Source organism: Amblyomma americanum, chromosome 1 (assembly GCF_052857255.1).
Source record: "Amblyomma americanum isolate KBUSLIRL-KWMA chromosome 1, ASM5285725v1, whole genome shotgun sequence".
Classification (NCBI taxonomy): Eukaryota; Metazoa; Arthropoda; class Arachnida; order Ixodida; family Ixodidae; genus Amblyomma; species Amblyomma americanum.
In genome coordinates, this window is record NC_135497.1 from 203,949,189 (window position 1) to 203,961,737 (window position 12,549).

The window sequence follows — 12,549 nt, forward strand, 5'->3', positions numbered from 1 at the left end:
TGTGCTGGTGTTTGTCGCGTGGTTGCACATATGCACGGGATGTGCTAGTTGTATTGAATGCTGTGCATTTGTTCGAAGTGGCGCATCTCGTGGCGCAGCTATGAAATTTGTTACTTCCAAAAGCGATAAATTTGATACCATCTTTCCCTTTCCGTTGTGCAAAGTGGCCCGGGTCAACCATTACCGAGTCAATGGGTACTTTGAAAAGGCAACAAATGAAATACTTGGACTGAATTCAAGAGGTTATTCAGACTCTCGCACAAGACGACCTTTGACAGTTTGTATGTGTGGTTCAGGATGTCGCCGTTCTATATGAAAAGTGCCCACGGTGGTCTGCCAATTACAGCACAAAGGGATTGCCTGATAACTTGGACTTGTTTGAACTCCACAACACTCGTTCACTGTCGGTGGATGTTGGCAGCGGACTATCAGACTGACTGGTAAGCGAAGGCATGGGCTGGCTGGCAACCTCAAAGCCAGTCGCTACTGTAGGTGGAGATGCAGATGATGTCGCAACAAGTCATCACAAACTATCACCCACATAATAAAAAACAACAATACCACACCTTCTGTCTTTTATACAAATGCTCCATTATGCTGCATGTAAAATTAACATTTGCACACAAAAGAAAAATATTGTAAAGCAACGTGCGAGGCTGGATGGAAAGGTGAGAACCCAGATGCAGTGAAACTACCAGCCAGTTGTTCTCTCTCTCTCTCTCTCGCACGCATGCACGCACGCACGCACGCGCGACAATGCCATTTTAGCTGTTTGGTGAGGGCATGGCGCAGATGCTGTGCTACCACGTATACCATGTGTATGTGGCCATTTGAACACCGGTCACTAAAACAAGCATGGTAGCGCAGAGCCGTCTGCTACTTGTCTGCTACAGAGAGAGCCAAGCACCTTGCACTACTTGCTCCAGAAGAGAACTCGCCACGAGGCTAGTGCAGAAGTGCAAAATAACTCATGCAGCACTAAGTCAAATTGAGTGCTGAAGTGCAGGTGCTGCCAGCTGCACTCAAAAATCAAGTGCGAGAGTGCTGCCCCACCTGAACTCAAGCAGCAAGTACAGCCAAATCGAGAAGACCTATTATAGCCAGTGTTTCATTCTAGCTGGTGTTATAGAAAGCAAGAGGTGGAGGTGGCATTTAGAGGGAGTTCCCCCTCTCCACCTGCCATGGTTGGCAGATGCAGACTTCACAGGGGGGCTGACGCTGGACCATTCCTACCTTCATGGCTCTCCTAATGCTCTCACATTAAAAAAAAAAAGACTGCATAATCTCTTCACTGCAGATGTCACATGCAGTGAAAAGCTCAAGCCTTTAGTGATTAGCAGGACACAGAACAATTTCTTAGTCTAAGAACACTGTAACCTTGCCTGTTCCGCATGTATCAATGCAATGTTCTCTTTTTGCAAGCTACCTCAAGGCAGTGGCCCTCAATTTTCATAAGAAAATACTGCTTTCACCACTGACAATTGCCCTGAGCATGAAGCCTGCCTTGTCTGAAGCCTTGTGCCCGGAGCTTTTAACTAATAATACAGTGTAATGCAGCAGTACTATTGTAGTAGATTGATCAGGTGATTTAAGGCCCCAATGCTCACTTCTGCGAAAGCCTCCTGTAGATGATGCTGATATATGTGGACTGCAACAAGGAATACAAGGTGGATGTTTTTCAAGCTGTGTACCAACACCTAGAGACAAATGGCAGCACGTACACCTGGCAGTTATTATAGGCATGCAGGATTAGCCTGATGTGGGACATGAGAATGATGTAGCTGAGGGGCAAGACAGAGGGAAGCAGAGTGGATTGAAGAGCTCCTAGCCGACTATTGGCACTCTCTGTGTGCTCCTTTCAACACCACCACCATTCATGTTATTAGCTTACAGTGTGCTACAGAAATCACAGAAATAACGTGAAAACACCAGCCAGCTCCTTTGCTTGAGAGGAGAGGAGAATGTGCTCACAAACACACTAAAAAATAAAAAATAAAGAAGCAGCAATGTGGGATTGTACAAATGGTCAAGCAGTAGACAGTATACTCTAGGTACCACTGTAACAGACAGTGTAGTCTAGAGTGTAGTCTAGGTACACTGTGGCCTACACTGCAGGTCACAGTTAGCAAAACATTTATTAAATGGAACACACTTTTCGATCCCTTCAGGTTTTTTTCATGACGATTCCACCTACAGCATGCTCTCGGTTTATCTAATAAGAGTGCTTCCAGTAGCTTTTCCCAATTCCAGTAAATTCCAGTATACAGTCCACAAGCTATACATGTTTAAAAGTTGAAATTCTCTGCTTTGCGAACCATCTACAGTTACAGACTATAAAGAGGTTTTTTTTCAATATCGCCCAACATAGCCTCAAATGCCCCATGAAATCCTATCACAGGTTCTGTGATACTTGCATTCTGCTTCTGTTACCATTACATGCCTGGCTAGTTTCACGCACACAACAGTATTTACTTCCATAACTTAGGCACTTTTTTTTCTCTAAATTAAGGCTTCAAAAAGGAGATGTGCAAATTACGTGAAAATTTTCTGAACACGTTCTAAAAAACACAACAAAGGTCATAACACGCAGTTTATACTGAATTATGGCGTCTATACGTAGACCGGGCCCCCATCTCACATCCTTCGCTGGCAAAAAAAAAAATGACTCCAAATACAACACGCATACCAACTACCGCCCCGCCCCACCCCACGTTATGTAGTTCCCCGCGAGATAGCATAACGGCATATGCGCAGCTGAAACAATAAACGCGCAACGATAAAATTGTGAAGCCAGCCATGGGAGGCAAAGGAGGTAACGGGAGCGATAAAATGGCGCCCTCGCGTACGGCCTGGCTGACTAGCGGCAAACCGAAGAACAAACCTTTCGGTACTTTTGGATTCGGGCACGTGCGCAAATGATCGTCCGGGAGAGCGATCGCCAGCACGAGCAAGCTAGGTAAATGGCACATAATTCGTACCCTTGCTACTCGCAACTTTAGCAACTGCACACGGCGACGCGGCTGCACCAGTCTTCCCAAGCCTGCCTTGCGCGCACCTGCATACATGCTGGTGGTCTGGCACAGCAAAGCATACAAAATATGTGCGTAAAAGTTTTTTTTTTTTAAGAATCCGGGTGAAAAGTTGGGGGTACACAAATTATGCGAGTAAATACGGTAATTAGCACTAGTTGTTCTCAATATTGAGGACCATGAAGCAACACAGACATGTGCAAGTGGGTGGTAGGATCCTGGAAAGTGATCTTTTGTCAAGTTAGCGTCAATGGCTTTGTTAAAGCCGGCTTGGTAAACATCTGCGCTCGGTGAAGATAGTAACAGTGAAGGTACCAAAGACAATTACGAGTCTTATTTCTTTGTACAAAAGACAAATTCGTTTTGCTCCAACAGCCCGGATCATACAAATCAGCATGTGCAACCTAACTTTTATACGCGGATTGCACACGGCCCCTGTAGACTATGCACTGTGTGTGGACTATCTAGCAAAAAAAACTCTCTAGTAGCCAAAATTTACACTTGCAGACTATACACCAGGTATGGACTGCATACCAGATATTATAGTACACAGTTCAGAGAGAGGCGGGAGGCCAGACTAGAAAAGTTGAGCTGTTTCAAGCATCCTTGTGCACCACTTTGACAGCATGAATGCATACTCTGCCTCCTGCGATACTGCTTAGAAAAGTAAAGATGCTTCGCGCACGTGTGAGTTGGGTTCCCTTCAAGTGGCTGCACCAGGATGAAGTCTCCTAAGCTAAAAGATATGACCACTGTCCTTAAACCCAAGCTTTTCTCTAGAATGAAAAATCCAAATGACAAGCGCAGACTCGTGGTGGCACACTGTCTCAGAGAGCACACAGTGAGGCTGCATGCATGAGCGATATGTGGCTTAGCACTGGGCTAATGGGTTCCTAGAGACGTCTTTTGACATGGTTTACACTTCTAGCAAAAGGCTAAATAAAGGTAAAAAAATGCTCTGCATGACAAATTTGCGGTAGGGAGAAACTGTTACTCCTGTAACCTGTGACCTGTCATGCTGTCTCTAGTGTATTCTCCTGAGGTGCTTTCAAAGCAGCCTTTCTACAGCTATTCCCACAGCTGTAGCAGGATTTCTCACAATGCAAAGCAACAAGTGCATCTCTAGAAACTTGCCTGTCTCCTGTCCACTTCCTCGGAAAGCTGCCTCCGGACCTCTGTGTACAGCGAGTCCAAGCCAGCCTGGTTTGCCTGCAACGTCTCCCGTTCAGCACACATGTCTGCCTTTGCATTCTGTTTCATTAGGGCACAGGAAACCAAGAAAAAAAAGAAAGAAACTAGTTATTTTCCACTGACCTTAAAAAATATGACAAAACAAAAGCTGCACATGTCCCACACAAGTATAAAATGTTTATTTCTGCATGATATAGGTACATTTTACAGTAGTGATTCACAGAAAAAAAAGAAACCTTCCCAAGTGGTTAGAAAAAATTCAATTGGCTTTTCAAGAAGGAAACAGTCGTAACAGTTTCTTTACATGCGGTCACACACCTTTTCAAAGCTAAGGCACGGACACACAGCTGGATGTATTTATGTTGCACTCATTTGCCAAAATGCAACAATTAGAGCTGGTGAGAGCATGTGCTAATCTATCAGCTTGTATCTTGCACTAGGATGTATGTGGCAAAACACAGAAAATACCGTAGACATGGCTTTCTTGTACATTATTATGGGTGATGGCATGTAGACACAGTAAACAAGATACACAATATTAGGATTTCAAGCTGGTGATAACTGATTTTTAAAGAAGGGAATGCATGATTTCCATGAACTGTTACAAGCTCAGAGATACTACTTCACAACAGAAGAATACTGCGTGCCAAAAATTAGCCACTTAAAGGGGACCTATCTTTCCATGATTCTCCCAATACTATGATACCTGTGTTTAGCAGGTCATAAAATGTGGCATACTAACTTCCGCTATTCTGCAAATAGGCATAAGTGATTTAGTCTGTAATGCAGCAATGCAATGCAACAATTCAGCAAGTATTTTAGCCTCAGTACCCAAAAAATGTCAATAAACAAATAAGGGACAACCCCCAACACAAACTTCCAAATTCCTCTATTTCTACGGAGTCAAAATAAAATGCAAGATGAAAATGATAGGGCAAGGGCTCTTGCATGCCTGCAGTGGCAAACCATCATCAAGAATTTGTCTCCATAATAAAAAAATCAAAAGCCACAAAAACACTAAAAATCTTCACACAATACAAAAACATGACTGGTAGTATATCAGCACATCATAAATTTCTTGACTGAAAAAAAAAAAAAGGGAAGATGCCTTCTTTAAGGGTGGGTGGTGTCAGCACAGGGCAATCGGTTGTAATTGCAGGCATTCATGGGGCTTTTGCCTTGTCATTTCCATTTGTCTTTTGAGTCTTACTTGCATATTTTTTCTGTCCCTTGTTTTGATGTCGAGTATTTAACGCCTGCTCTATGAACTGAAAGTAAGTTGAAAGTAAGCAGTACTGGTTGCCTCCATTTCACTTGTCTACATTTCTTTTTGTACTATGAATACCAGGGCAACCACGTCACACTTTTGGCAGTAGGTGTTGGCATCTGTGTTGCTTCTTCATCAACAACAAGTCTTAAAAAGTGTCTCAGCTTATGTAATAGGCCAATGGTCAACAGGACAGCAACAAGGATGTGTTGTACTAAATTTGACAACTGTCTAAATATGTTGAAGCACCACCTTGAAGGTAATTTGAAGGGGGCCGTTGACTATCACAAAATCATGCGGTCGTGTCGTGATACAGCAAACACTTTTTGATTTTTGAAGTGAACGGTGATAAACACCAGTGACACGAACGAGGGGATGCAACTTATTGACTGCACGCTTCTGTTGCTGTTGATGATGAGGACAGATGTTGGACTGACGGATGGACGTATGATATGAACTTTCGACTCTTAAAAAAAATCTGTCGCAACTTTTTTCCGTGTAATGAACCCTCCCCCCTCCCTTCACTAAATTATTGTCTCCTTTTCCGGAAACAAAAAAAAAGTAGCTTCATTATGCGAGTAAATGCATAATGAGTTCTCTGTAACACTGCCATGCCTGCAATCATTACATTTTGCCTCCATCAAAATGTGGCCGCCGCGGATGGGATTCAATCCCATGTCCTTGAGCTTAGCAGCCGAACACCTAAACCACTAAGCCGCTCCAGCAGGTCCGCACCTTTATCTTACAGTCGCAAACAGTGCCACCTGGGAGATGCTCGCGCCGCCTGGGAGTGCGGCCTCTGTGCCAGGGAGGCCAACAAGCGCTTGCATCTCTCGCACCTGTTGACAGTGCCCTAGAAGCAATGGCTGACCAACTCAAGTTGGCTGACACGGACGTGGTGAAAATGGTGGTAGCTTTTCTTCTGGTGAACTATTGTCCACATGACACCATTGTGATATGGGGAAGCCACCCCAGCTGGCATTTGTGCTGCCACAGTGTGCTGGCGGTACTGTGAGGAAAATCTAACCTAACTGGTGTTTGGTGCTATTTTTTCCATCCTCCAAAATGGTGCTAAAACTTCCATTGTCTAGAAGTGGAGGTGGTGTAGTCTAATTTTACAGATCCACAAAAACAATGTATAGATGTCATAGCCACTTGCTTGGGAAAATGGCCGCAACAGCAACATCTGTATTTAATTTTTTGCTTTTTCTAGCTTACACCAGCTACATTTTCAGTGAAAGTAGCCTCTTTAACATATAAATGCGGCAATGCATCATATACGCCAACAAGAATTTGTCCTCAGTGTCCCTTTAACTCTTTCCTTACCGTGGGAAAACAGGCAATTTCAGGGTGGTGCGTGTAAAAAAACTTATTTACCTATAAATTTAAAATATTTGCTTTATTGCAAGCATATCATAGTGTAACTAATAGAGCTCCCTTTGTAATGACATAAGGAAAAAGCAGGACATGCATTGCTTACAAAGAAAAAAAAATCTTTGGCAAAGTTTGAGACACACAAAAATTCACAATGATATTGAATCTATTCAGTCAGAAAATGTCAGAAATGAGTGTTAAAAGTTACAGAGCTCTTCATGCTAAACTTTCCCATCAGAAAAAAATTAACTGCTCGCACGAAGTGCTTTAGGCTAACCTGCAGTGAAGTGCCAAGGTAAAACCCTGGCAGTCTTGGAGAAATTTCAATCTGTTACGCTGCTGGTGGCACGGAATCATTCAGAACATGCCCAGTACCTTCAGAGAGGCTTGGAAAGTAGCAAACATCTTCAGCAATGGCAGCAACAAAAGTTACAGATGGGCACTGTCTATCGTCTGGGCTGGACGGAGCAGTCATCTCTGTCCGAACTAAAAAAAGGCAAATGAATGTCACCTTTACGCACAAAGCTGTTGCAGCTACAAGGCCAAGTGCCAGTGCAGTGGAATTGCAAGAACACTGCCACTGCTGAGCATGATCAGTGCAAGACGAGAATGTCACCTCAAATGGCATGCTCGCTGTGATCGCTCCACGTTGACACGTTTTGCGGTAAGTATAAAAGTACTCCCTAAAATGGATGATGAAAAAAACCAGATGGGAAACTACCGGATCCTTTTCAAACATACTACAGTAAAACCTCGTTACTACGAACATCAGATTAACAAAATTTTCAGATTTACGAATTTTTTAAAATCCCCGCCAAAATGCCTATATTTTAAATGTAAAAAACTTTCACTACTACGAATTTCAAATTACCGAATATTTCAGAATAACGTGTGTAATTTAATCTTGCAATCATCGCAAGACGCTTCGTTATTGCGAAGTTCCGTCAAAGTTTCGTACCAAATCCCTGAAGCTGACGCCTATCATCATCATCCGAAGCAGCAGCTATGCGCTGGGGAACCCGTTGCAACGGATACAGCCCCAGCGGCATCGGCATCAACACTAGTGTCGCGTTGAATTAATAATAATAGGTGGCGCAAGCTGCCGCCCGATACAAAGGGTAAGGCCATTATCATCCATCCAGCGTGTGGTCGCATACTGCGCCGTAGTCAAGCCTATTCAGCGCAGTGTCACAACGTCGACAGCGAACGGTAGGATCTGCAAAGTTATCGGCGCTGTGATTGTGTTGTGCATTAGCTTTGCTGACAATGAGTTCTCCTGGCCCCCGCGTTAAAAAGAAGCGACGCCAGTTTTCGCTTAAAGAAAAAGCGGACATTCTGTTGCAGCTGAATGCTGGAAAAAAGCAAGTGGACTTGTGCAGGGAGCTTGACATCACACAGTCAACAAATACAACGATGCTCAAAGATCGGGACAAGATCATAAAACTACATCGAGAGTAGCTCCCTCAAGAAAACGTCTGCGGCTGGGCAACTACCGTGGACAGCGACTTTCGAATTATGTGGACAGCGACAGTGTGGCGGCTACATCCGCGGAGCTCACCACCGAAGACATCGTGAATCAAGTGCATGAGCAAGAATGTAGTAGCGACGAAGACGATCCCGACACTGGATCAGCGCACGAAGAGGAAGGGATTGTTTCCGGCTCGGATGTCCTAGTCTTTCTAGAAAAGACCCGATCATTCCTCGGGCGCTGAAAAGATGTCCCCGATGACGTGCACAGGAAGGTCGAGGATGTGGAGGCGTTCGTCCTGCAGCGCTTGTCTACTCGCCAGAAGAAGATAACAGACTTCAAGCAATAAATTGTACCCAGCGTTATCGTTTATTATTTACTTACCAATACATAAATCTGCTGCAAAGGTACGTAATTTTAGTTCTTGTGATGCATTACTGACATGAAAATAAAGGTTTTTCAGTACTACGATATTTCAAAATAACGAATTAAATTCGGCGGTCCCGTGAAGTTCGTTGTAACGAGATTCTACTGTAATTGGCGTTGCTTGTCCAGAAGCAGGTCGGATCACGCAGAATGAGCGATTTCATGATCTGAACGATTTGAACAGGTGTGGTAAGGAAAGAGTTCAGAACCTCACCAAAGGTGCATTAAAGTTAATAATGTGGTTTAATGAGTGTTTTGGAATGATGTATCAGCCCTATTGCAAAACATAATACAGGTGACATGCAAGCACAGGTTGTTAAAAAAGAGAAAATGTTGCTTTTGCCAATCCTAGTGAAACCATTCCATTCCGAAACTGGTAACTATTTCCTACTCCATAGTTAAGCTTTCCTTTGAAAGACACTAAGAGCCACTGCAGACAGTCAACATATGGTTCAAAGAGACACTAAAGGATAATACCAAACTAGACAAAATGGATACATTATTCCTCAAGAACATTGGCGACATTTTTTCTATGTGGAAAGGTGGCTGTTTTGATAAAAAAAAACTGCAAATGAAAGTCCCGAAACACCCACATTCAAAGTGCCTGAGGAAAATGATATGCCGCAACGTCATTTCTATGACATTTTTGCAATCCAACCAATCAGAGGCTTTCAAACACAGGAAACCTGGCCGGAAACCGAAAACCGAAAGTCAACATCAGTGGCCACGGCGAAAAGGTGCAAGTGCAGACCGCCTCTGCTCAACACTACTTCGATAGGGGCTCTTCGCTGCAATTCGTACATCTGCAGCTTGTTGCAAGCTTGTGGGTGCTAAAGAAACTATGTGAAGTTATCGAGTTCACGTGCAGCCGCAGACTGCAGAACAAACTGCTGATTGCGCTCACGCATGTACACATCGGCGACAATAACGCGATTGTGTAGCCTGTGGTGCGTTGTCTGCTATTGTGAATTGTATCTTCAAAAGCACGCAAGCAGCTACCGTGCTCTAACATATTCATTCAAAAGACATTTGAGTAAAAAATTGCATGTGCATTTCTCATCAAGTGAAGCACTGTGCCATCGATTATCGCGTGTTTGTTGACTATTATGCAGTAAGTATGATTACAGACAACCCTTGAGATTGACTCTGTTGTGCACATGGTCAGTGAGATTTCTATCTTCATGAATTGCTTCCTGTTGGCTGTAAGCAGAAACGAATCAGGATATGTTGTGCCCAACTATGATCTGCCACCTGCCAGCTATAGCTGTAGGCAGGGGATGCACGCAAAATCTTGATGAACACCTACCAGCTGGCAGAACGTTTTTCTGGCGGAAAACCATGCCTCGTGCGCAGGTGCCTCATGTATTATGGGCATGACGACCCGCACTAGGAAACTTTTTAGTTTAATGAGCCAAATGAGAGGTGACGGTGCATACATGTTGTACTGATACTTTACAGCAAGAGCATATTTGCCTTTCCACTGTGCAGACCGTGCGCTCGCATAGCGTTTCACACGTTGATGATGTGCGTGTATGTGCGTCTGCACAAGCACATACAGAAAACAAGCACTTTGCAATTTCATAACGCCTACAGCCTGCAAAATAGCTGATTCGACAGCTGAAGTGACAACGAAACCTCTTCACCAGCGCGTAGCAAGCACATAGCATGACTATCGTTGAAAGCTAGCAGTTCTGAACTCGCTGTGCACAATGGCTACATGCAGCCCGAGTGCACAGAATGCGAGGCAAAAGCTTCGGTGCTGGTGTTTGCAATTAACCTTAGTCTCCGTCGTCTTCTTTGCACTGTCTTAATTACGAAACTCTTCGCACTGCCAGCTATGCTCTTTGCACTGCTTTCTCTGGCCGGTGTGGGAAAGGCAGGGCACCATCGCACCTATGCTGGCGCAGAGACATGACATGGTCAGACATCAGCATCATGCACATGTCGCGTTCTGTACATTGCCTCCCGCAGACTAAAAGATGAGTATGCTTAAAGTTCACCCCCTTGTTCAAATAGGGCTTAAAAACTCCGGGGCCACATTTTCAACAGACGCGGCATTGCAACATGCATTTATCCCAGCGTAGAGGTGGCCAGATATCGTTGCCATGCACACCGCCTGCAATGTACGGAAAGGTGTGTATGTGCCTGCTCGTGGAATGGGTAACTATGCCGCAGAAGAAGCAAGACAAGAGAGATGCGCGGCTACCCTGCTGGGCACCTTCGAATCATTCGGTGCAGGATAGAAGGCAAAAATCAGAAGAAAACACATAAATAGCAGCCACTGTGGGATACAGTGAGAAAAAGAAACAATAAAAAAGAAAAATACCAATGCCATTTTCAAATAAGATAAGTTTGTTTCATGCTCTGTCTTCACCTCATTTCACATACAGTGCAATAAATGCTCTATTTGCAATTATCCTCTCTGAAAGGCTATTTTATTAATTGTTTTCATGTAACATGTATTTCGACACACCTAGCATGCTCACACAACTTTTATAGGGGCACTTCTGTTAAGGCGAACTTCTGACAAGACGAACAAATTTTCTGGTTTCTTCAAGGTCGTCAAAGGAGGCTTCTGTATTTCGACAGTATTTGCCCATCGAGACTGTGAAACAGCGTTCACTCATGAATACGTCACTTGTCGCTGCTGCATGAATCTGCAAATGGCAGCGCCGTGTGTACCTTGCCTTTAGAATTTTCTGGCTTATAAAAGCGTTGTTTTTGGTAAAAATAATCTATTTGCAATCAGGTGATCCTACCCTATCAGTTTAGCCTGACTTAGTATGTATAGTATTCCCTTTTAGTGTCCCTTTAAAGCACAATATGCCACTTGTACAGTGTACTAAAGCATAAAAAACTAGCAGTTTATATTTACATTTTGTGATAAGGCACCACAACCAATAATGGAAACTACAAATAGTGCAGAAAAAATTTTTTCAGAAGTTTGGGGCAAATGAAAACAGTCCTGCATGCTTTCTTCTAAAGAAGATAGAAAAGTGCAAAAAAGGCACAGGGCAAAAAAAAAAAAAAGCACAGCATACCTGAAGCTTGCGCTGATGGTCTTCAACGATGGAATCTTGGTGCTCTCTAAGAACACGATTCTCCTCCTCCAGAGAGAGTATCTGATTTTTGCTGATGGCCAGGTCTTCCTTCATGAGTGCATTGGTTGTCTGTAGCTGTTCTACTTTCTGCTGCAAGTTTGTTACAGTAGCACTAAAACGAGAAAAAAAAAACAGCCATCACAAAACACAAAATGTTAGTAAAACCTTAGGAACCTATCTTAGTGCAGCAGAAAATTACAAAGAAGTAGATTACTCACTAATTAAGCAGCAAAAATAATATGCACTGTGATGCTCTAGTGCAGTGGAGCTCAAAAGGACGACAAATGAGTACAGTGACCAAACGAAAATTCGGACCCCTTAATTTTTGGACATTCTCGATTAATTGGACTTTTTCACAGAACTGCAACATGCCCTATAGAGCCAATGTATAAGAGCGACGTAAAATTTCGGATGCATCACAACTGATTGCGCAATTTTTTTGGACCTCAGTTACACTTGCCAGAACACCGTTGCCAATAGCCAAGCTGCCATATAATGAGTACAGTGAAATCTCAAAAAGGGGATGGAAAACTTGATCGAATAAAGTTGAACTCAAGCTTAAAAGCAGCCATTTAAATGACGGGGCTGATAGTCTCAGTCGGTTGGCACACTGCATACGCGTATATGGTTTTGAGAGTTCTTGCCGTGCTTAGACAGCTTCTGCTGCACAAACCTGAAGCAACAGAACTCATC

The 12,549-nt window shown here is 43.6% G+C and overlaps 1 protein-coding gene across 5 annotated transcripts in view; it reads right to left on the bottom strand.

Moving 5' to 3' along the window:
• Nucleotides 1-12,549, bottom strand: part of LOC144114513 (RUN and FYVE domain-containing protein 2) — a 72,652-nt gene that overhangs the window by 31,726 nt on the left and 28,377 nt on the right. For 2 of the 5 annotated variants that reach the window (XM_077648309.1, XM_077648308.1), the window contains 2 exons: nucleotides 11,797-11,968; nucleotides 4,164-4,238 (listed from right to left, as the gene is read on the bottom strand). In XM_077648309.1, the coding sequence (XP_077504435.1) occupies nucleotides 4,164-4,238; nucleotides 11,797-11,968 (247 nt within the window). Of the gene's footprint in view, nucleotides 1-4,159; nucleotides 4,281-11,796; nucleotides 11,969-12,549 lie in introns of all 5 variants that reach the window. The other 3 variants (XM_077648307.1, XM_077648305.1, XM_077648306.1) reach the window with 2 other exon arrangements.